This window comes from Mus musculus, chromosome 4 (assembly GCF_000001635.26).
Source record: "Mus musculus strain C57BL/6J chromosome 4, GRCm38.p6 C57BL/6J".
Lineage (NCBI taxonomy): Eukaryota > Metazoa > Chordata > Mammalia > Rodentia > Muridae > Mus > Mus musculus.
In genome coordinates, this window is record NC_000070.6 from 100,772,477 (window position 1) to 100,794,519 (window position 22,043).

General features: G+C 45.3%; 1 protein-coding gene across 1 annotated transcript in view; it reads left to right on the forward strand.

The window, feature by feature from the left end:
• The first annotated feature begins 4,202 nt into the window (after nucleotides 1–4,202).
• Cachd1 (cache domain containing 1) overlaps nucleotides 4,203–22,043 on the forward strand; it is a 227,071-nt gene continuing 209,230 nt past the window's right edge. The window contains exon 1 of the mRNA NM_198037.1: nucleotides 4,203–4,892. Within this exon, the coding sequence (NP_932154.1) occupies nucleotides 4,653–4,892 (240 nt within the window). The 5' untranslated portion in view covers nucleotides 4,203–4,652. The remainder of the gene's footprint in view (nucleotides 4,893–22,043) is intronic.

Genomic DNA, 22,043 nt, shown 5'->3' on the forward strand with positions numbered 1-22,043 from the left:
TATATATAAGCATATATACGCACATGCATTATGATCATGACCATATATGCATATATGTATACATACATGTGTATGCATATATATGTATGTATATATATATATATATATATAGAGAGAGAGAGAGAGAGAGAGAAATATATGGAATTATGGTTGCCATGACCCCCCCAACCCTAATTATTGCTGTTGTTGTAGTCTTCCTATACAGTTCACTGCCAGGCACAGTAGTCCTCTGACCTTGGCCCCTAGAGTGGTAGCTTTGTGGGCATATGGCTCCCCTCCTGGTATACCTTAATATTTGTGAATAAAGAAAGATTTGCTGTAGCAAACATTTTGCTACAGATGTTCTTTACTGGCTTGATGTTGCCTTCCTGCCTGTCTTGTTCTAATTAGTTGCCTTACCAGAAAGCCTCTTTAATGGTGACTTGGGGGTCCGTGCACAGATAACTTCGCTGATAGAGACTGAAAACATTAAGGATTAGGTGCTTACCAAGTGACACACTTTGATCAATAGATATGTGTGCTGGTTTGTTTTTGTCAACTTGTCACAAACCTAGACATGCCTGAGAAGAGGAAATCTTAATTGGGGAAAAAAAAAAATCTTTTTTGGAGTTGAGGGTTTTTAGACAAGATTTCGATGTGTAGCCCTGGCTTTCTTAGAGCTCTCTGTAGACCACCAGGCTGGCCTCCAACTCATGGACCACCACTGCCTGGTGGGAGAAAACAATCTTTTTTTTTTTTTTTTTTAAGATTTATTTATTTATTTATTATATGTAAGTACACTGCAGCTGTCCTCAGACACTCCAGAAGAGGGAGTCAGATCTCGTTATGGATGGTTGTGAGCCACCATGTGGTTGCTGGGATTTGAACTCCTGACCTTCGGAAGAGCAGTCGGGTGCTCTTACCCACTGAGCCATCTCACCAGCCCAGGAGAAAACAATCTTAAAAGGAAGATGCCTTCATCGGATTGGCTTGTAGACAAGTCTATTGGGGCATTTCTTTGATTAATGATTCCTGCAGAAGGAGTTGGACCACCCCGAGCAAGTGGTTCTATAAAAAAGCAAGCCGAGCAAGCCATGGGGAGCAAGCAAGTAAGCAGCACCCCACCCCTTTATGGCTTCTGCTTCAGGTCCTGCCTCCAGGTTCCTGCCTTGGCTTGCTGCAATGGACTGCAACTTGGAATAGAAAAGCCAAATAAATTCTTTCCTCCTCCTCAATTTCCTTTGGGTTGTGGAGTTTATCACTGCACTAGACTCAGGGTGCACACTGACACTACCATCTAAACCTTTTTTAAAAATTATTTTTATTTGTTTATTTTATGTATATGAGTGCACTATAGCTGTCTTCAGACACAGCAGAAGAGGGCATCAGTTCCCATGACAGATAGTTGTGAGCCAGCATGTGGTTGCTGGGAATTGAACTCTGGACCTCTGGAAAAGCAGTCAGTGCTCTTAATTGCTAGGCCATCTCTCCAGCCCCAGCCTTTAACTATCGGCTTTCCCCCATTGGTTAGATGAGAATAGTCACATGTTCTTTCTTTCATATTAAGAACTTACTGAGCTAAGTGCCAGAACTCTGGTATACATGAGTCACCAACTCAGGAGCTTCCTTGTAGCTCACGCTGGTACTTCAGACCTGTGGAGATGAGAGAGTAGCATGCATATCCCATGATGCAACAACAGGTCCAAACACACAGGCTCTTTACCGCATTTTCCAGGATATACTATGTGCCTATGCAAATGGTGTAGAGGTGACAGGATTCTGCATTCACGAAGCCCACCCTAGTAAAACAAACATCATAAATAGCACAGGTAGTAGTAGATGATGGCCCTGCCAAGCTAGGGCTGTTACAGGTGCTGCCCAATGAAAACATGCTAAAAGGACAGAAACCATAGAAACGGGCAAAGAAAAAATTAGGGAAATGATCCCAGTGAGGTAAGATAGGCCCTCGGGATGCTTCTGAGAGAAGCTGCACAGGTGTGTATCCTGTGCTTGATGGAGATGGTAGAAGAGGGCAGAGGACAGAAGTCGGCCTTGGGTGTTGTCCTCAGTCACTCTCCACTTAAGGTTTTTTTTTGTGACAGGGTTTCTCACTGAGTCCAGAGCTCAGGTTGGCTAAGCTGGGTCCACACATCTCTGCTGTCCCTTCACCTACACCTTGTTACAGAGAAACACCATCATGCCTAGTATTTACTTGGGTGCTGGGATCAAAATTCATGTTCTCATGCTTGCACCTAGTAGGCATCTTATTAACTGAGTTCTTTCTTCAGCTCAGAAGCTCAGTTTTTATTACTAAGATTTTTTTTTTTTCTTTTTGAGACAGGGTTTCTCTGTATAGCCCTGGCTGTCATGGAACTCACTCTGTAGACCACCAGGTTGGCCTCACACTCAGAAATCTGCCTGTCTCTGCCTCCCAAGTGCTGAGATCAAAGGTTTGTGCCACCACTGCCTGGCTATGACTGAGTTCTTAAAAATCAAAGAGAGAAACTGGAAGGCGTTACTATCAAGTAAAGCAAAGAATAACTAGTTTTGTTTTCCTGCTCCGCCTCTGGTAGTTAACGTAGGCAAACCCTATAACCTGTTGTATTTGTTACTTTTCTATTGCCATGATAAGACATCATGACCAAGACGACTCATAAAATAAAATGTTTTATTTGGGGCTCATGGTTTCAGGGAGTTAGAATCCATGGCTATCATAGAGGGGATGTGGGGGGGGGGGCATGATGAAAGACAGGCATGTTTCTGGAGCAGTAGCTGAGAGTTCACGTGTCCAGACACAGTCCTGGGGCAGAGAGAGCTAACTGAGAATTTTTTTTTAAAGATTTGTTTATTTATTACACATAAGTACACTGTAGCTGTCTTCAGACACCCCAGAAGAGGGCATCAGATCTCATTATGGATGGTTGTGAGCCACCATGTGGTTGCTGGGATTTGAACTCTGAACCTTCGGAAGAACAGTCAGTGGTCTTAACCGCTAAGCCATCTCTCCAGAATGTTTTTTTTAAACCTCAAAGACCATCCCTAGTGGCACACTCCTCCAAAATGACCACACCTTCTAATTGTTCCCAAACAGCCCCAAATTGGGGACCAAGTACTCAAACATAAGAGTATGGTGGGGGGCATTCTCAGTTACCCCCTCCCCTCACATTTGCCTACCCATAGCTGTAGTTTCTAGGACTCTTGAAGCAGCACATTCATAGTCTATAGGAAAGTGAATGAATGCTTTATACAGGGACACTCGCCCTGCAGCACACACTTGTTTCTCTATGGTGGCTCTCAGAGAGCCTGATCCAGTACTCAGGAGCCATACCTGCCATGCTTATGAAAGCAGGAGGATGCTATGAGCTCAACTTCAGCTTTGTTTTCGTTTTTATTTTTTATTTGTTATTTTTGCCTGTAATGGAGTCAGATGGATTTATACACACAAACACAAAGAGAGAGGGCAGGAGGGAGGGAGGGAGGGAGGGAAGGAGGGAGGGAGGAGAGAGAGAGAGAGAGAGAGAGAGAGAGAGAGAGAGAGAGAGAGAGAGAAACATCCAGTGGAAGGTCAGAGCACAGGCCTGAAAGTAATACTTGTGCTTAAACTCTGGGTCAGTAGCTTATCCCTGGGTGACCTTCAGCTATTTGTTGCAACTCCCTAAGGCTCGGAGTTTGTTACCTGAAAATTCAGGATCAAGATACAACCTCTTAGCCTCGTCCTGGGATTAAAGGATAATGAGTCACACACACTGAATGTAGACCTCAGAGTATTGTGCTGGCCACATGATAGCTGGTTACAAACCAAGTCCGCTGTGCCCACGAGGGCGAGCTATTGTTACTAATAAAAAATGAGGAAAGGGAGTTAAAGCTCTAAAGACAGTTGCTCCCTTCCTAGGTCTGGGTCAGGCAGAAAGCCCGAGTTCTCGAACTTAAAAGGGACTTTGGGTGGTGGGTGGGTGGAACCTGTAACACTTGGGACCCGAGATCTCCTGCACGGGCCGAGTCAGGGGGTGGGGGCGGTCGCGTGGCCAGCTATGGGAAGGTCTCAAATGATCCCCTTCTCAGGCCAGAAGGGTCCTGTGCAAGCGAGGTCCCCCAGTATCCCGGGCCCCCAGCGTCCCAGGGCGTCGCCCCGTGCAAGGAGGGAGAGGAGGGGCGAGCGCGGGACTTTCCCCGCCTCCCTCCTCTTTCCATAAATCACCGCTGCAGCGGCAGCGGCGGAGCCGGGAAGTGTACGGAGCCGGAGCGCAGCGTGGTGGCACCAGACACCTCCCTTTTCCCCGCCGCTTTCTTTCCTTTCTCTTCTCTCACTTCGGTCTTTTAAACCTCCCTCTCCCTCCTCGCCGGGAGACCGCCCCGGTCGCCTCGCCGCGCCTACACTGGTGGCGCCGCCGCCGTCTCCGGGCTGCGCCGGGACTCGGGAAAGCGAAGGCGGCGCCGCTCCGCCGGTGCTCTCAGCCGCCCGCCCGGCCTGCGGGCGCCGCGGTCTTCGAGCCGCTGCCGCCGGGCGATGGTGGCCGCCCGCGCGCCCGCGCTGCAGCCGGGCGCCCCCTAAGTTTTCCAGCTACAGCCGCCGCGCCGTGGAGCCGAGAGCGCAGGAGACGAGGAAAGTTTGGCGGGCTGCGCCTCCCGCGGCCAGCGCCCGAATCCCGTCGGCGGGAGTGGCCGGAGGCGGCATGGCCCGCGAGCCGGAGGAAGAGGAGACCGTAAGGCCGGCCGCTGTGGTCCGCCGCTGTCCTCGCTGCCCTGGCTGGCCTGGGGCCCCGCGGCCGCCCCTTTGGCTGCTCTGCCTTGTGGCATGCTGGATCTTGGGCGCCGTGGCCGACGCCGACTTCTCCATCCTGGACGAGGCGCAAGTGCTGGCGAGCCAGATGCGGAGGCTGGCTGCCGAGGAGCTGGGGGTGGTCACCATGCAGGTAAGCGACCCCCTTCGCGCCGCCTCACTTGCAGCGCTCTCCCGCTGCGCAGAGCCCTGGGCCGCTGCACGGAGTGCCCAAGCGGGCTGTGGGACCTCTCGGTTCCTGCAGACTTCACCACATCCAGTGCTCTCTGTCCCGTGTACTCATTTGCCGCTGCCCTCTTCTGCAGAGCCTCTGCCCCGCACCCACTTTCCCCCTCTTCTCGGCCCCGGCTCCTTTCTTGTTGGCTGGGGATTCTCTGCTCTATCCGCGCTTCCTTCCCCAGTTTGCACTCTCTTCCTTCGCAGATTTGTTTTCACTCGTCACTCCTGCAAACTCCCCTTTCCTCTTTGTGTTCCCATCCCTAGGCAGCGGTCCCGCCCGGCTCGGGGCATTCTCCAAGGCTCCCCCACTCCACCCTCTTGAAACCTCCCAGCGTCCTGGAGACCAGGCGCACGAGTGGGCGAGGGAGCGAAGGTAGATTGTCCGCCTGGGCCGCAGGACTGTTGGGGTCCGGGCGGCCCAGCAACCGGGGCTCGCTCTCCCTGCCCTGCCGCTTTGGGGGAGGGGAGGGGCTGATCTGGCGGATCCCCCGCTCCAGTCCTTCTGGGGACTCTTTTTCTTTCCGCTCTTGCGGCCATTGGTCGCCTCTTGTCCGCTGTGTAATTTCTGGTTTGTGTGTGCCTTCGCTGGGAAGGGCAAGGTGAATAGGGTTTCCATTTTTTTCCCCCTGCGTCTTTTGGCCTTCCCTAGGGTTGTAGATTAATTGCCTTTGGCTGATAAGGATTTCTGACGATGCTACTAATAACCCACAGTTGTAAAAATTGCTAGACAGCAACCACCTGGAGATCCTATCGCGCCGTTATTCTCATCTTCTTGGCGAAGAAGGCCCACTCAATTAGGAACTGATGAGATGACACTCCGAGTACCAAGCCAGCGAAACAGCCTAGTGCTCCAGACAACTAACTCATTCCCGTAATAATGGTGGCGGGACTGGCCTTCGAAAGGCCGAAGTTTTCAGGAATGTGGTGTCAAAATAGGTTTCTGATTTCGAACCTAGAGTGACCATTCCACCTCCTACGGGCGAGATGTTTTGCTTCTCTTTGGGATTCAGGTTTCTGACGGCTTTCTTGAAAAAGAGAAAGAGAGAGAGAGAAAAGAAAAAGAGCCCAGAAACCTACTTCCACCCAGGCCCCCTAAGAGGCTGCATGCAGTATGCTTAAAACAAGTTTCACCTCGGCCCTAGCTTTTTTAAGGTGGAGAGATTGCTTTGCTGGGAGGGTAAATTTACATTTATTTGTAGAAATCCAGCCCGGACCTGCTGCGGAGGGGGATTTTCTTTATTTCCATGATAACAGCTACTCTTTTAAAATGCATTTTTCTATTGCTTCCTACTCTCGTCTTGATTTAGGTTCAGTTTTAATTTCTTCCATGTGCATTTTCTGGTTGCTGGCGCCCTGACCTAGGGATGGAGGGCTTTGGGAGGCAGTAAAATCATCTAGATTTGCTTTGCCTTGGTGAATGCGTTAATTTAGAAACAAACAGAACCGTGTTTTCCCACAGAGGATTTTTTTTTTTCACAAAAGGGATTTCAAATGGTGCCACCTGAAGTTTTGCTTTCAGGATTAGGTCGCCTTTGCCATCTTCACTCAATTCCTAGGACAGGACGAGGGATGGTACCCCCCCCCCCCTTCCTGTAATCTTAAAGGCTTGCTATTTCTAAGATTCTGGCAGCAATTTTATGGTTTCTCACCCTGGTCCTTGACAAAAGGTGATCCTGACGCATTGTCATTCAGGTGGGGAGACACTTTAAACACTAAGAAAAAAAAAAAGCTGGAGTCGGTGGGGTGGGTGTGTGTGTGCCCAAATGGCCCTTTATCTCTTTTCCAATTGGCCCCTCTCTAACACCTTTGCAACCCCGTTGGGAAAACGGACCTCCTGTGGACAGGGTTTTGTCTGGCAAAATGTAAAGTGGCCTCTCTCCTTTTTTCAAAGGAGAGGTGCTTACTGTATTTAAATTCCCCTTCTTGAACTATATACATTGATCTGCCACTTGCTCCTATCTGGGAAATTGTGAGAAGAACCCCCTTTAAAGTAGCCAGACTGTCAGCTTTGGGAGAAGTACTTGTGCATAATACATCCAGTGCTAGTTAGATGTCTGGTATCTGAAGTAAATGTGGGCCAGTTGCCTAAAATGAAGGCAATGTACCCTCTGTTCTAGAATGTGGATTCTACAGATAGAGACTCAGTCGGCGACAAATGCCCTTAAGTTGAGTTGGATGGTTGGGGCAACAAGGTTTTTTTCTTTTTTCCCCCCCTCTGCAGGAAGAAAGTGTCTGCATGCCCTCCCCTCTCCCCAAAGGTGTTGACTCCTTTTATTTAACCTTGGTGTTTTATGAGATCTGTAGACCTGTTAATTCTCAAGGCCAGTTTCCAGACCTTTAAGTTGTTTTGTTGCTGAAATTTTCCGAAAGCAGCTCTTGACTTTGAGAAATTGCAAAGCAGCTTCCCACTGAGGCCTGTGTTTCTGCCGAAGCTCCAATAGCTGCACACCATGCTCACCGGAGGCTGTACCGGGATAGCTCACAAAGGCAAAAGAGCCTTTCAGTTCTATGGTTTCCACCACGTAGTTCTTGTGCTTGCTCATAGAGAAGATGGTTTGAAAAGCAGTCTGTCTTAAAATTTTCCTGGAAAAGTTTTCCAGCTGGGGTTACCTACCCCTGTCTTTGTTTTTATGTTTTTTTTTTTTGTTTTGTTTTTTGTTTTTTTGGTTTTTTTGTTTTGTTTTTTTTTTTGTTGTTGTTCTTTTAAAATCATGGTCCCAAATTTTAACTGATGTGATTTACGCTACTCAGTTTTGCTGGGAAAGCTGCCACTGAATGCTGCCTCCCTGGCAGCAGACATCATAGATCATGGGGAAAAGTCAGAAACCTAATCATTGTCTCCTCAGGAGTCTGGTGAACTGAAGTCATCAACGCTCGGGTCTGAGGAGCAGACAGGGATGGGGATCTAGGGAGACTTGCTTCTGCTTATTCATTCATGCAACCGGCTTTGGTTGAATGGTGTCCCACAGTGGAAAGGGTCTTGTGTTGGGTGTCCAGAGACCTGGATTCCAGAGTAGCCACTGGCCAGTTGGGTAATTTCATTGATGCTGAGTCAGCCTAGGCTCTGCTCTGTGGCTTGGATGGCAAACTTATCAATATGAATAAAGCTGTGGCTGACAACTGTTCATGGATGCAGTAGTTTTTGATATTTTCATTTACCATTGATAGTGTCCTGAGCTGTGTCTCAGGTATTTAGAGAACTGCAACAAGATTTCCCTGCATAGCCTCCCCTGAGGGCGTTTACCTTAAAGAGTGATTCTCAACCTGTGGGTTGTAGCCCCCTTTGAGGATTGAATGACCCTGTCACAGGGGCACCTAGGACGATTGAAAAACAGATATTTACATATTTACATTGCAATTCATAACAGTAGCAAAATTACAGTTGTGAAGTAGCAATGAAAATAATTTTATGGTGGGGGGGGTCACTATAACAGGAGGGACTGTATTAATGGGTTGCAGAATTAGGAAGGTTGAGAACCACGGGCCTTAAAGAAAGAGGTAAGATTGCACGTGTAAAATGCTTACTCCCCAGTGCTTGCTTGTTAGAAGGCATGTCTACCCTGGGAGCTATTTCACTAGGCATTTTGTAAGCCCACTTAACATTATGTGACAATTGAGGCTTCCTATCAGCGAGAGTCTGGCTCAAGGCCAGTGAGTCTTCCTTGGTGTTTAGCTGTGCTGTGCTGGGCACACTCGCTGTGAACTTGGCAAACACGCCAGCAGGTTGGTCACACAGCTGCTGTATGGACCCCGTGAAGAGAAGGAGGTGGGGTTCCTTTCAGAAAAAAAAATACCAGAGGTGCACAACTGGAGCTTCATCTCAATTAAAGAGCAGCAGTTAGGGCAAGGCAACTTCGGGAGAAGGGCCTTTCTAGGCAGAGGTGTCTGTCCATTGAAAACAGCAACGATATAAACAACGAGCAGAGATCCCAGAGACAGGGAAGCCTTCCTATGCAGCAAGACAGCAGTGCACAAGCCACGCAAAACCCTTGCTCATTTTTGAGCGTCTCTAACAAATGTGAAGTAGAGGGCTTTTTCTCCGAGAGGTCTTAGGTGAGACTTTGTTGGCTGTACAAGGTGACCAAGGCCAGGCCTCCACTCCTACTCCTTTCCTAGTCTCTCAGCTGGTGATGGAAACAGACACAAAAGGAAACAGTGATTCGGACGGAAGGTTTGGCAAGGCCTCGAGGCCCTGGAAAGTAGTTGTGAGTGAGTGAGTAGCAGAGAGATGAAGAGGGTACCGCAGGACCACAGAACAGCCTTGCTCTGTTCCTGTGGTGATCAAGGAAGTAGGCTACTTTGGCCTTTTCAATGGAATGTCCATATACAGAGGCGGGCCCTGAGAGTGGAATCTGTAGCCTCCGCCGTGGGCAGATCAGCAGTCCGCAGACATTTCTCATCCTTCTGCTGGTATTGGATGAGGAGGCTAGTGCATCTTGAGCCTTCACGACAAGGCTGGCTTTGGCTCCACCCCTCCACATAGACCCTGTATGGTATCTCAGCTCTGGCCACCCTAACACATCTATGGTGACCGGGCATAAATGTTGCTGTACCTGCAACTACAAGCTGATTCAGTTGTATTTAGGAAAGGCTTATATATATATATATATATATATATATATATATATATATATATATATATATATATAGTCTTTTCTAACCATATACCATACTGTCCTGGGTATAACCTGGCTTTGAATGACTTAAATATATATTTATGTACTACAGACCATTTTTGAAGAGGAAAACATGTAAATAATGTGGATTCGTTTGTATGTTTGTGTATAAAGTTGGGGAAATTGTTATTTCTTCCTTCTAGAATTAAATATTTGGAGAAGAAGAAGGCTGAACCATTATAGGTGACTCTGAGTTGAACTTGAACTTAAGAATGAGCCGAAGGAAAAACATATTGAATGACTTTTGCTGACTGCTGTTGTCTCAGTGCTGGCTGGGCTTTCTTCTCGCTAATGCCTGCCTGCCTTAGCTGGCTGCATTCCTTGTGCTCCTCAGTTTCCTTGCCAGCCCTGCTTGGGTTGGACTTGGGCTTGGGAAGGGGAAGGCCACGGTTTCACACTTCATAACATGCCGGTGCTATTTCTGGTCGCTGCTTGCCAAGTTGATTCCTTCAGCCTAAGTGGGTGGGTTTAGGTGGGAGCCTTCCAAAGCTCCGCTTTTGCCAGGGGGTGGAGTGAAACTCATGGTGGATCCCCTTGGACGCTGTAGGAATCTGATAATCCTCAGAACACCATGGGGGCAACAGCGACAGCAATTTGGACTCAGCCAATTATCAGTTGTGTAACTTCCTGAGTGTTATTAAAAACCCGTCTGAACTTCAGTGTCTTCTCATTTCATGTGGTTCATACGGGGAAATACATTTTAAAAGGGGGGGGAAAAAAAAAGAAGACAAAACAAAAACCAGACGACAACAACAAAAAACTCCAACAAAACTAAAACCAAAACCTAACCAGCACAGGGCTCTGCAGAAGAGCATTCAGTAAACAGGATGTAAATGTGGGTATAGTCTGCTCAGTGCAAGGTTGTAAAACTGAGAATGGAGAAGCCTGCACCTCCGCCAGAGCCAAGCACCGATCTCATCCTCAGATATTGGGTTGTCAGTGTGGCCATGTTTCTGTTCCAGAGTTTCTTGGGTATCATGTACAGACCTCAAGCAAGTGCTGCCAAACCACCCTCTGGAGTTTCTGAAGAAAGTACTGGATGTGCAATTTGTAGTTACTTATTTACTCTTAAGCTTGCTATTGAAAAGTTGTCCATTTTTTAAATGTACAAAACCAAAGAAAATAGTTTAAGAGAGCACACGTCTTTCCCCTCCAGTTTAAACAGCTGGTGACCACTAAAGTGGCCTATCAGGCTGGTTTCCCCACTGCCTCCACCTGTTCCTCCTGTCTTGCAGGTGACAGACACTGCAGTTTTGTTTGTGACATTTCAAATTGCATTAGAATTCGATTTATTATTGTGAATGTTTGATAACAGTGTTTTCTATCTTTGGGTCCCTGTTGTATAGAATTTTAAATAGCTAGTACTTTTTGCCCAGAGACCAGCCTTCTGAATAGAATACCTCTGGTCTCCCTGTACTATCCCACGAGACTGTGAGTTTTCTTGTTTTCTTAGTGTAGGCACATGAGCTTTGATGTAGTGTGAGCCTCATCAGCTCACTTCTGTTCCCACCCCTTCTAGAAGAGGAGGTAAGAGTGATTAAGGGTAGGACAAGCTGTAGGTGGAGACATTAGCACACACACACACACACACACACACACACACACACACACATACACACATACACACACACATGGGACAGGGACCTTTGAGGACTAAAGATGTTGCATGTATTTTTGATTTTCTGAGTAGCTTGTGACCACAGGCCTCATCACAGAATTGGGGCCTGATGGATGCAGGAGTAAGCAGGAAGATGGGTAATGAAAGCGCAGCCTTTCCAGAAGGAGCCTGGCATCTAGCATCCTTTGCACGACCTTCCCATGCTTGGACCCACTTGGCTTGTCAAGACAGAATGGAAAGAATCGCCACACGTGTGATTTATGGCACTTTTAGGTTACTACATCTAATGTTTCCCAATGTAAGATGGGCAGAAGAAAGGAAGCGGGCTGACTGTGTGGGCCAGTAGGAGAGGTGTGGGACACTGTAGTCATGAGGGATTGCCAGGACTGCAGGAGGGCAGAGCTACTCTGTTCCCATTGTGGTTGTCCAGAGGCAACGTGGGGACACAGTCCAGGCTAGTGTCATTTCATTGCTTTGTTTTTTAGGAGATGTAGAAAGACCTTGCTTCTTAAAATGTTGGCAATTGGTGGTTCAGATTAAAATAATAGTAATAAAACAGTGTGGGCCAAGCCAAACACATCTGCAGGCAAGATGGAGCCAGAGGCCACTCATTGGTTTGTAGTGTCTTGGGTAGAATTATCAGTGGGTTCTGGGCTATAAAGGCAGCACTGTGTGCAGGTTATGGGGAGGTCTCTCTCTCTCTCTCTCTCTCTCTCTCTCTCTCTCTCTCTCTCTCTCTCTCTGTTTATGTATGTGTCACATTTGCATGTGGGTATCATTGGAGACTAGAGGATGACACTGGATCCCTGTAGGTGAAGTACAGGCAGTTGTGGCATGGGCTCTGGGAACTGAACTTGAGTTAGCCTGTAAAAGCAACAACTTAGGCCCTGCTGGGAGAGAATTTCTGTGTCGTTACGAAGTAGAACTTTTCGATGAAGAGTTCTAAAGTGGATTACCTCGAGAGATGAGCTGCTTGTCTTTCATTATAAAGCCTTCAAATATTTATTCAAGGTTTCTTTTGTGCCAGGCACTCTGTTAGGCTTGAGATCTCTATCAGCTAATTTACAGAGTAACACAATTATAACAGGTGCTCTGGATGCTTGAAGAAAGTGTGTCAGGGATGTTTATGTGTCTGTCTCACGGGGAAAGGGTCTAGTCTGGAATGAATAGAGGTTGGGTGGTCAAGGAGTGGCCTTCCCAGAAGCCTCCTGTTGAAGAATGGGAGGATGGCTTAGGATTTGAAGTTTAGTGAGATAGGGGAGAAAGTGCATAGGTGGTAGGTTAGCCCAGTAGGCAGAAGTCAAGTTGTTGAACCTCTAGGATCTTTTTTAGCAAGACTTCCTTTCTGACAGGTGCCAGCATCTCTAACTCCCATTAGCTTGAATGAGAAAGGAACATACTGCCATTACAGGTTGAGTTATCTGGGGGTAGATCTTCCGGAAGGGCTATATGACTACAGAATAGCTCTTAATGCTCATCTTCCTAAGTGGAGTATCCTGCTCTTTGAATATACCTGGCAGCATCTTCCATGCTAGTTGGAAACCAGTTGCTTCATGTGCCTGAACCCGTTGGCTTTGGAGATGGTGTGCCTTGGGGGAGAGGAATCTAGAAACTGTAGCAAGCCCTAGAACATAGGAAACTCAGCTAAGAGGTTTAAGATTCAAGCGGTGATAGCCAATACCACTTGCCAGGTCCTGCTCCATTTCTGTTTCCCGCAGCCTCAGGTCCAGTTCAAGGAGAGCCTACAGAACCAGATGGAATAGCCTTACCCTCTCTATTGCCTGTTGCCTACAGTGTCTGATCACTGAGGAGATCATAGCTGAGATAGTGAAATATATTGGTCTAATTCATAAGTGACTTGTTACCTGGAAGCTACAGACCAGTGAGGGACTGGTCCACACTGGCAATCCTGCAAGTCATATGTTGCAGCTGTAGTCTCTAATCTCAGTCTTCCGATCTATCTCACATCTTTCTGATCCTGTGGGAGTCCCCTTTCCCATTTCATTATATTAGAAAAGGAAATTTTAACACCAATCATTCATACTTTAAAAACAGTTTGCTCAGCTCCTTTATGGCTGAGATGATGAAGGTGATGGTTTAGCTTGGTGCTGGTTAGATACTTTGAAGTTATCACTTAGTACTTAAAAGTCATTGAGCTGAGCTGGGCGGTGGTGGCGCACGCCTTTAATCCCAGCACTCCGGAGGCAGAGGCAGGCTGATTTCTGAGTTCGAAGCCAGCCTGGTCTACAAAGTGAGTTCCAGGACAGCCAGGGCTATACAGAGAAACCCTGTCTCGAAAAAAACAAACAGTTTCAGTAATAAGAACTGAGCTTCTGGGCTGAAGAGAGAACTTAGTCATTGAGCCACTGAAGAAAGTCTCAGAGCTGCTGAGACATACAGAATGTTAGATACTGGGTTTTTGATGTTATTTGGGCTTTTTTATTTGTTTGCTTTGATTTCCATTTTTTGAGACAGGGTTTCTCTGAGTAGCCCTGGCTGTCCTGGAACTCACTCCCTCTGTAGGCTGGCCTCCAACTTGAGATCCGCCCGTCTCTGCCTCCCAAGTGGTGGGATTAAAGGCATGTGCCACCATGCCAGGCTGTTAGATACTGTTTTAAAGGAGCAAATGGAATTGATCACTTGCAGATGACCACTGTGACCCTCTAGTACAAAAGTAACTCTTTATTCAAAATAGAAAAGTGGGTCTGAGGAGAGGGCTCAGTGGTAGAGCTATTTCCTGGCATGTATGAGGCCCTCAATTCAATCCTCAGTGCTGCAAAAATAGTGAAAGAAATACATAGATAAATCAACAAACTACAAGTACACTAACAAAGGACAAAGCATTAGAGAAAGGGTTGGGGAAGAACAGCTTTAGTCCTTAGTGTTTGCTTATAGAAAAGCCACAGAAGGGACGCCGCCTCTGTTCTGTTGTGAAATTGAATGAAAGGGCTTATGGACTTATATTCTTTTTCCCTTCCTCTGGAATAGGAAGTCCTTGCATTTACTTTTAGCGGACATTGCAATATTTCTCTGGAGGACTTTCAGTGATGCCACAACATAAATGACATGTTATTGGAATTTTTTTTTTTTTTTTACCTTTGCTTTCTTTTTCTGAGTTCACAGATAGATTCCTCCTTAAACTTCACAGTCCGCTGAGCTGCTTAGAGTTTGAAAGCTCCAACCTCCAAATACCAAGTGGGTGGACTGCAAAGTACCTTCTGATCCTTGTTTCCCTGGGTGTGCTGTGCGTTCTGGTCTCTGCAGAGTAGAAGCCCAAGGCCGACATGCTTATCTCATCTACAGTGCTGTCTTGGTTCTCCTCCAATCAGAGCCATTTTTTAGAAGACACAAAGCCCAAAACTGATTACAGCCCCTCCCTCTTTTCTTGACTTCCTTTGTATTTTTAAAAATATAATTTATATTATTCTTTGCATGGGATATTTTAAAAGATACTTCAAGGCTCTGTGGAAGGACAGTTTAAAAAAAAAAGTCAGCAAGCCGGTGAGAATGAATCTGAATTTTTAATTAGGCTTTGAGTTGTTGCTTCAAAGTGTGGAGACATCATTAGGGATGTAAGTCTTGTTGCATTAGCAGAGGCTGACATGTTACTTCAAACACACAGAGTGCAGCTGTCCTGTGCAGATAAAAGTGGCCAAGTGCGGAATAGCAAGGTGGATTGGTAGATAATTAGCTGTCCCACATTACTGCAGTGTGGAAGAAGCCTGCCAGTCATAGGCAGGAAGGAGGAATTATTAGCAGGAGAAAATCCAAGAGCAATTTGGAATCTCTTCAGCTGTGGCCCAGTTGATAAGGCCTATGCTAGCAAGCAACACAGATACACTCTACTGTACGATAGCCAGCATTTCCTTCCTTCCTTCCTTCCTTCCTTCCTTCCTTCCTTCCTTCCTTCCTTCCTTTCTTCCTTCCTTCCTTCCAGAATGGCCAGAAGTAATGATGAACAAATACATTCATTGATTCATGAGTCTACTCCAACTCCATTCCTGATATAATTAGCTTAAATAGTCTTTATAGTTCCATGTCACCATACTGAGTTAAAAACATCACAGAGAATCCATAAGGCCTTGGCAGTTACTGACTATGGATAACTGAGAAAGAAGTATCCGGCTATATCATCTCTTTGTTATCAATGAGCAGTGTTTATAGTGTCTCAAGATACTTGTGTGTCTGTTAGAGGTGGAGTTGTGTGGTTTAAATATTTCACTTCCCCTCAACCCCTGACCCTTGGATATCAAAGGCATAGAAAGGCCTATGGGATTTTGCTGATACTCAATCCTCTCTAACCCCGTCCTGCCTGTCCACTTGGTGCCTCTGCAGGATGCCGACCTGTGCTGCTGGCTCCCCCTGGCTCCCTCTGTTTCCCTCTAAGGTGCAACTTGACAGAGGAAGGGCTGGAGTAGGTCAGATGCCTTCAGCAGCCTCTTCTCTGGATGGGAGACTGTGGCTGCAGCTTTCTGTGGATTGTTCCCATCCCTTCCCAGAGACCTTTAGGAAAAAAAAAGTCCTGGAAACCTGAGAAAGGTTTAGAGGGCCACTCAGTTGGCTATTCAGAGTTGGTTTCCTAGTTCCTCCTGTGATAGGCTGAAGTGGTGGCCTTTCTTCAGTCTTAGGGAAGACTCAGCTCTATACGGATTATAAACCCATAACACAGGTTATGGGTGTTTCAAATTATAATTTCTGGAGATAGTATAAATGCACATGATCGTAAAAGCATGGTGTGGTAGCCCAGGCCTGAAATCCCAGCCCTCGGGAGGAGGGAAGAGGTGGATGGAGACTTCAAGGTCATCCTAGGCCACATGCATATCTTCAAGATATTAATAATAATAATAAAACAATAATGGCAAATAAACAAATTAAATAGACTGAAAACAGATAAGGAATTTGTATTTGCACACCTGTATCTCAGACATTAAAGCTAGATAAGACTGGTAAACAGTTACAGCCTTGGAGGGTTGCTGGAGAGCGAGCAAGCACCTGTGGGAGAGAGCCCACACTCATTGATCTGGGAGCCTTAGGGTGGTTAGCGAAAGTCTAGACTGCAAGAATTGTCCATGGGGTTTGAAAGGTAGACTATGTATCTTTCTAATAGTTCCTATTCCAAATTAGCTTTCCTCACTGTGTTTAGTTAGCATGTTCATTTCCTTAAGTATTCTAGATTGACTGGAAAATGTTTTGGGGTCCTGCTACAAAATGATTGAAATGCGTCCTTCGGTTCTATCAATGGTCCAGCCCAATGCCCAGTATATGAGCATTCTGAGTATTAATGGGATTGGGTGGTTTGGTTTATTGATGGTGGAGAAAGCCGAGTTCTATTTAGGAGTGGGGAAAATGTGTATGCCCTTGAAATTAATGTGTATTTGGGACTCATTTCTCACAAGGTTAGAACTCATTGGGTAATTCATTTATGAAATATTTACTGAACATGTGCTGTGTGTCAGGTATCATCCCATCACCTCCGTGTCTCTTGCCCTTGTGTACTGATGATGCTCATCAGAAGGCTGAGGTGTGTGTGGAGGTGACAGACTCTTAAGTTTGGAGAAAATCTGCTGCAGGCCCCCTCTTCCAGAGTAAACAATCCCAGGAAACACAATACTAAGGTGGCTACACTGCTCTTAGGCTAGAATTAAAAAAGAAAAACAAAATACCATTCCCTGTGTAATTCCTTTTCTTATTAAAATGAAGAACTTCCAGGATCAACTTGGTAATAGAATCCCAGCACAGTGGCTCCGGTGAACTTCCTTCCCCGTTCCACCCACTCTTAGTTTTAGTTAGATTTACCTATACTGTGCTTTGTCTTGAGGGAGGTTGAGAATCCTCCTGCCTCGGTCCCCCAGGGAGGGGATTATTTGTGTTCTTACCGAGGATGATGGCAGCTTTCACCTTTTCCTGTAGCTTTCATAGTTTACAATAGAATTTTTGTGTAGACCCCGGGCATTCAATTTAGTTTAATTTTTATAATTATAAATACAAATAGATGTAAAAAAATCTAATTTTATTTTTTATAAATGTAATATATAGTTTTAATTAAAATCAACTATTTTATTTTTATAATTAAAACAATTTGAACAATTTCTATAATATACACTTTTCGGTTATCATTTATGCTATGTTTTTCACTTAGTTAGGACGGGGTGTGGCATTCCTGTGCCATAGCATGAGTGTGAAGGTTATACGGGTCTCTCCTCACCAAGTAGGTCCCAGGGCTCGAACTCAGGTTGTCTGGCTTGATGGCAGTGCCTTTACTCACCGAGCCTGCTGGCCAATCCAGGTGTCTATTTACCTATCTATTTCTCTTTAGAGCCTATGTGTGTTCACTTAGATATGCTTTTTACTTTCCACGTACATGCCAAATTCTACTACAAGTGGCTTATTTTCAAGCGACATTGTTCTCACAGGAAGGAAAATTACTTCCACTATTTAATGACTACAATGCCATCCAGAATTAAGGAGGACAAATGTACACGGGCAGTCTTCATCAGAGAGTTGTGAATGTTGCTGGCCTTATCAGATCAAGACAGCATTGTTTAGGATTAAAGGTTAACAGGGCCTGTTGTAGGTCCTTAGGTTGTGGGAGTCAGCCAATCTGTTATGTCTGCGGTTCAGCTCCTGGCATGTATCCTCACAGTTCTAAAGAGGCCCTAGGAGCCAGCCAAGACCAGAGGTCCTGCCTGGGAAGGGCCTATATTTCTTAAAGGGAAAAGTCAACATTTGAACTTGAAGGGCTAAAGAAAGGTAATGAAGAGCAGGACTGAACCTGAATTGCAACTGGAGCCGATGAAAGACAATACAGGGTCTTTATGGCGGTCGGTCCTTGTCTGGACTTTTCCCTAGCAGGAATGGGAAGCCATGAAGGTTGGAGGCATAAGATTGTTGGCCCAACTTTGCTGTAGTAGCATCTGCCTGACTGGTTCATCTCCCCTTTCTATTTTGACTTCCACAACCTCTGGTTGTTGATGTAAGCTCAGGCTGTAATAAAATGAATCCAGTAATTACTTGCCTCCAGAGGTTACACCCTTCTGAACAGGGTCCCTCTTCCCTGCTCACTGCTGACAGATGTCAACCACTCCAGGATGACTGTTTACATACACATACACTGGTCATGCTGGTCATGGTGATGCATACCTTTAACCCCAGGGCTCAGGAGGCATAGGCAGGGGGATCTCTGTGAGTTCAAGGCCAGCCAGGGCTACATAGTTGAGACGCTGTCTCAAAAAACAAAAAGGGACAACAAAAGTGTACCAACCAGGACCTTTCCTAGAACTGAGTGGATTTCAGCTACATTTCGCAATTGCTGCATAATCCATTCATTTGGGCAAAGGCAGGGATCCAAACGTCCACTCCAGTGGTCATGGTCAACCTTCTAGGGGCAATAAAATAAGGAAAGGTTTTGATCGTTTTTGACTGGCATCTTGGTTATCCTGGATTTCCTACCCTCCACCCCCAGTTTTATTTTTTATTTTTATGAATGCTAGATACGTGGTACCACACACCTGTACTATACCAGCGCTGGGCAGTCGGAGTCAGGAGGATTGTGAGTTCCAGACCAGCTTGGACTACATTGTGACTTTTAGGTCATCTGGGCCCACATAGACTCCATCTCCTGCAGCACCTCTCCAATTTTATTGATCAGGGCTGGCCTCTGACTTAAAGATTCAAGTTACTATGCTTTGATTTAGAGCTTTTCAAGTGCAAGTGATGTGTGTTCGGTAGAAACCACAGTGTCTCTTACAGAACTTACAGCTCTCTGAGCTCTTGGTGTATGGAAAGATGGCTTCCAACAGTGCTGGGTAGCCACTGTGAGCCACAACTCCCCATCATAAGGGTGACCCATCCTGTGTGCTGGGTTGCTTGAAAACTTCGTTGTAGTATTTTTCTGTCCCTTTGTGTTGTCAATTTGCCTAATTGTGTGCTAAAAATATTCTAAGGATTTTCCAGAAAATGAAGTACTTTTTTGATATTGTGGTTTTGATATCATGTTTTGATGTTGACTTTTTGATACTCAGTTTTCCACTAATGATAAGTTTATTGGGATGTAACTCATGTGTAAGTTGAAGGTCTATTTCTCAAGCACCTGTTTATAAGTCTCAGGGACATGTAGATTATGGATGGTGTTGAGTGAACATGAGTATTTGGGAAGCTTAATGCCCTTAGCTATTGTAAGAACCCCAGGTCAGTTGGTAACAATGCATCATATATTATTAGACTATGAGTTTAACTTTTTTCGTGAAGTGATTGTGCTTTGGAATTGCTAAGGCATTTATGTTTTTAAAAATATTACCATAGATACAGTAACAACATAATAATTTTTGTAGATGAAATCATGTCTTCAAACATCGAGGCAGGTATTTTTTTTTTTTTTTTATAATTTGTGATTTGCAAGTTTCCACTTTTTGACCAGTCTCTCTTTTCCCATCTCTAGTTTCATATTTGGCTGTTTCAATGTCATGATTATATTGGAAGAGTTAAAAATAGAATTGTGACTTTAAAGTGTGAGTTTCAAACAGCCTGCAGTCATTTATTGAGCTCTCAAAACTAAATCACAACATGTATTCAAATGAAAATAAACGCAAGTGTAACAAATTATTTTTTGAGATACTTACAAGGTCATTCATATCTGTTTCAAACACTCAAGATTTATTTTACGAAAAATCTCATCCTGATGTAGTAAATTATTATCAAGGAGATAACCTGTGAGAACTATTCTTTACGTTTTCTCTCCTACCTCCAAATGTGTCCTCTATGTGAGGTAAGACAAATTGGGACCATGGTGAATTTCTTGTTTAATTTTGTTTTGGTGTTTTGGTCATAAGTTGTTGACGTGAAGGTATTGCATTGCTGTTTCCCAAGATAAACAGCACCGAGTGGACATTTGGGAGGTCTGCTGGGAAGACTGTTCCCTCTTCCTCTTAGCTCACCGGCTATGTTCTTAAACTCAGCCAAACGGTATGCCTTCTTCAGTGAGCTGAGATAGAACTTTCCTGGGTTATGTTAGGGGATTGGCTCCAGGACCTACAACCCAAGCCTGCTCAGAGTTAACTTAGTTAGCATTTGTAGATGATCCCCCTCCCCAGCCCTCCTGTAGACTTTAAGTCATCTCTAGATTACTAATCATGCACACTACAACGTTGTCTTACTATGCTGTTTAGGGAATAGGTATGAGAAAAAAATCTGTACATGTTCAATACAGATGAAAGTTTCTCCTGTATTTTCTATCCTCATGTGGTTAAGCTCAAAGATGTGGAACCTACAGAGAAGGCTAACCATGTCTTCCATTTTATTAGCATTTGATCTTTTTAAATGGACTCAGTCGTAACATTTAAAAATATAGATATCGTACTATTATTGTCACATGAGAATTCTCTAAAATGTTTTTCTCCACAAAGCATTCACATTTCCTTGCAAAATCTGAAACTCTCATTGTGAATCAAATTCATCAGGAGAAACTTAAGTAAACAATGACATAAGTAACGCTTCATGTATTTAATGTCCACTTCAAGTCATGCAGTCGTTGGGAATGCTGGAGTGGTTGATCAAATACAGCCTGCTTTCCACTTGGGCTGGGGCACACATTCTTCTGAAGTTAGTTGGTAAGCAGGCTGGGAACAGCAGGGAGCAAAGGTCAGTTCAGGGAAATTATTTGTATGCAAAGCTTAAGACTCTGGCTTCATGGATGCAAATGGGTCATGTGCCTTGGAGGACCAATTCTGAGGGATTAACTCTTTCCTGCTAGTCTGCTTCAAGTTGTATTTCTTCATTCTGACACCTTTAGCTGACTCTCAAGTGGCCTGTAAACAATTACTGCGCTCTCTTCTTCCTCTGTGTTTCTTAGAAACCAATAACTTGGTTTCTCATTTATTTTATAACTCTGCTGCCATTTTCTTGACTCTCTATTTTGCCCCCACCAGTGCCTTCCAGGAAGGCTAACCTGGTAGCTTTGTGGATGTGCTTTTGAAGGCCAGAATCCTGCAAAGCTAAAAGCTTTGTTCTAGGAATGCAGAGGGTTTCCCTGGTGAAGTGAGCCCAGTTTGTAGCACTCTGGCTTGCAAAACTCATTCTGAAGTCAACTTTCCAGAACATTCAGAAGAAACAAAAGCAGATCTTGTTCTCAGAACAACTCCCAAAAGCCAGGATAGAGGAACTTGGATTTTAATCAAATTTCTCTTACTGTCCCTTGGAACCTTAGGTTCTTTATTCTAAAAATTGGGCAAGCCCAGACATGGTGGCACATCTATAATTCTAGCACTCTGTAAGCTAAGGCAGGAGAATCAGGAGCTGTGATGCGGTTGTGGGTGGGACTGGAGAGATGGCTCAGCAGTTACGAGCAAATACTACTCTCTTAAAGGACCCAAGTTCTGTTCCTAGATCTCACAGTGGGCAGCTCATAACCACTGGTGACTCTACTGTCATCAGGAGGCCTCTGAGGGTACTTGCATTCTTGTGTGTGTGTGTGTGTGTGTGTATGTGTGTATATTAGAAATAGAAAAGGTTCCATAAGGCCAAGACTCTAGGGGAAAAAAAAAAGCAAGTTCATTTGAAAGGAAAGATTCTGACAACTGTGGGCCAGAGCAGGTATACTATACCTCAAGCTGACAGCAGAACTTAGTGTGATCCATGTGGCACCTCTTTATAGGCATGAAAGACATAAGAATGGGGGGGGGGGGAGCATAGAAACTTGCATAAAGGTTTCAGAGAGCCAGGAGTTATGTGTCAGGGTCAGAGTCTCTAGCTGGAGGCCCTGAGTGACCATTGTGTG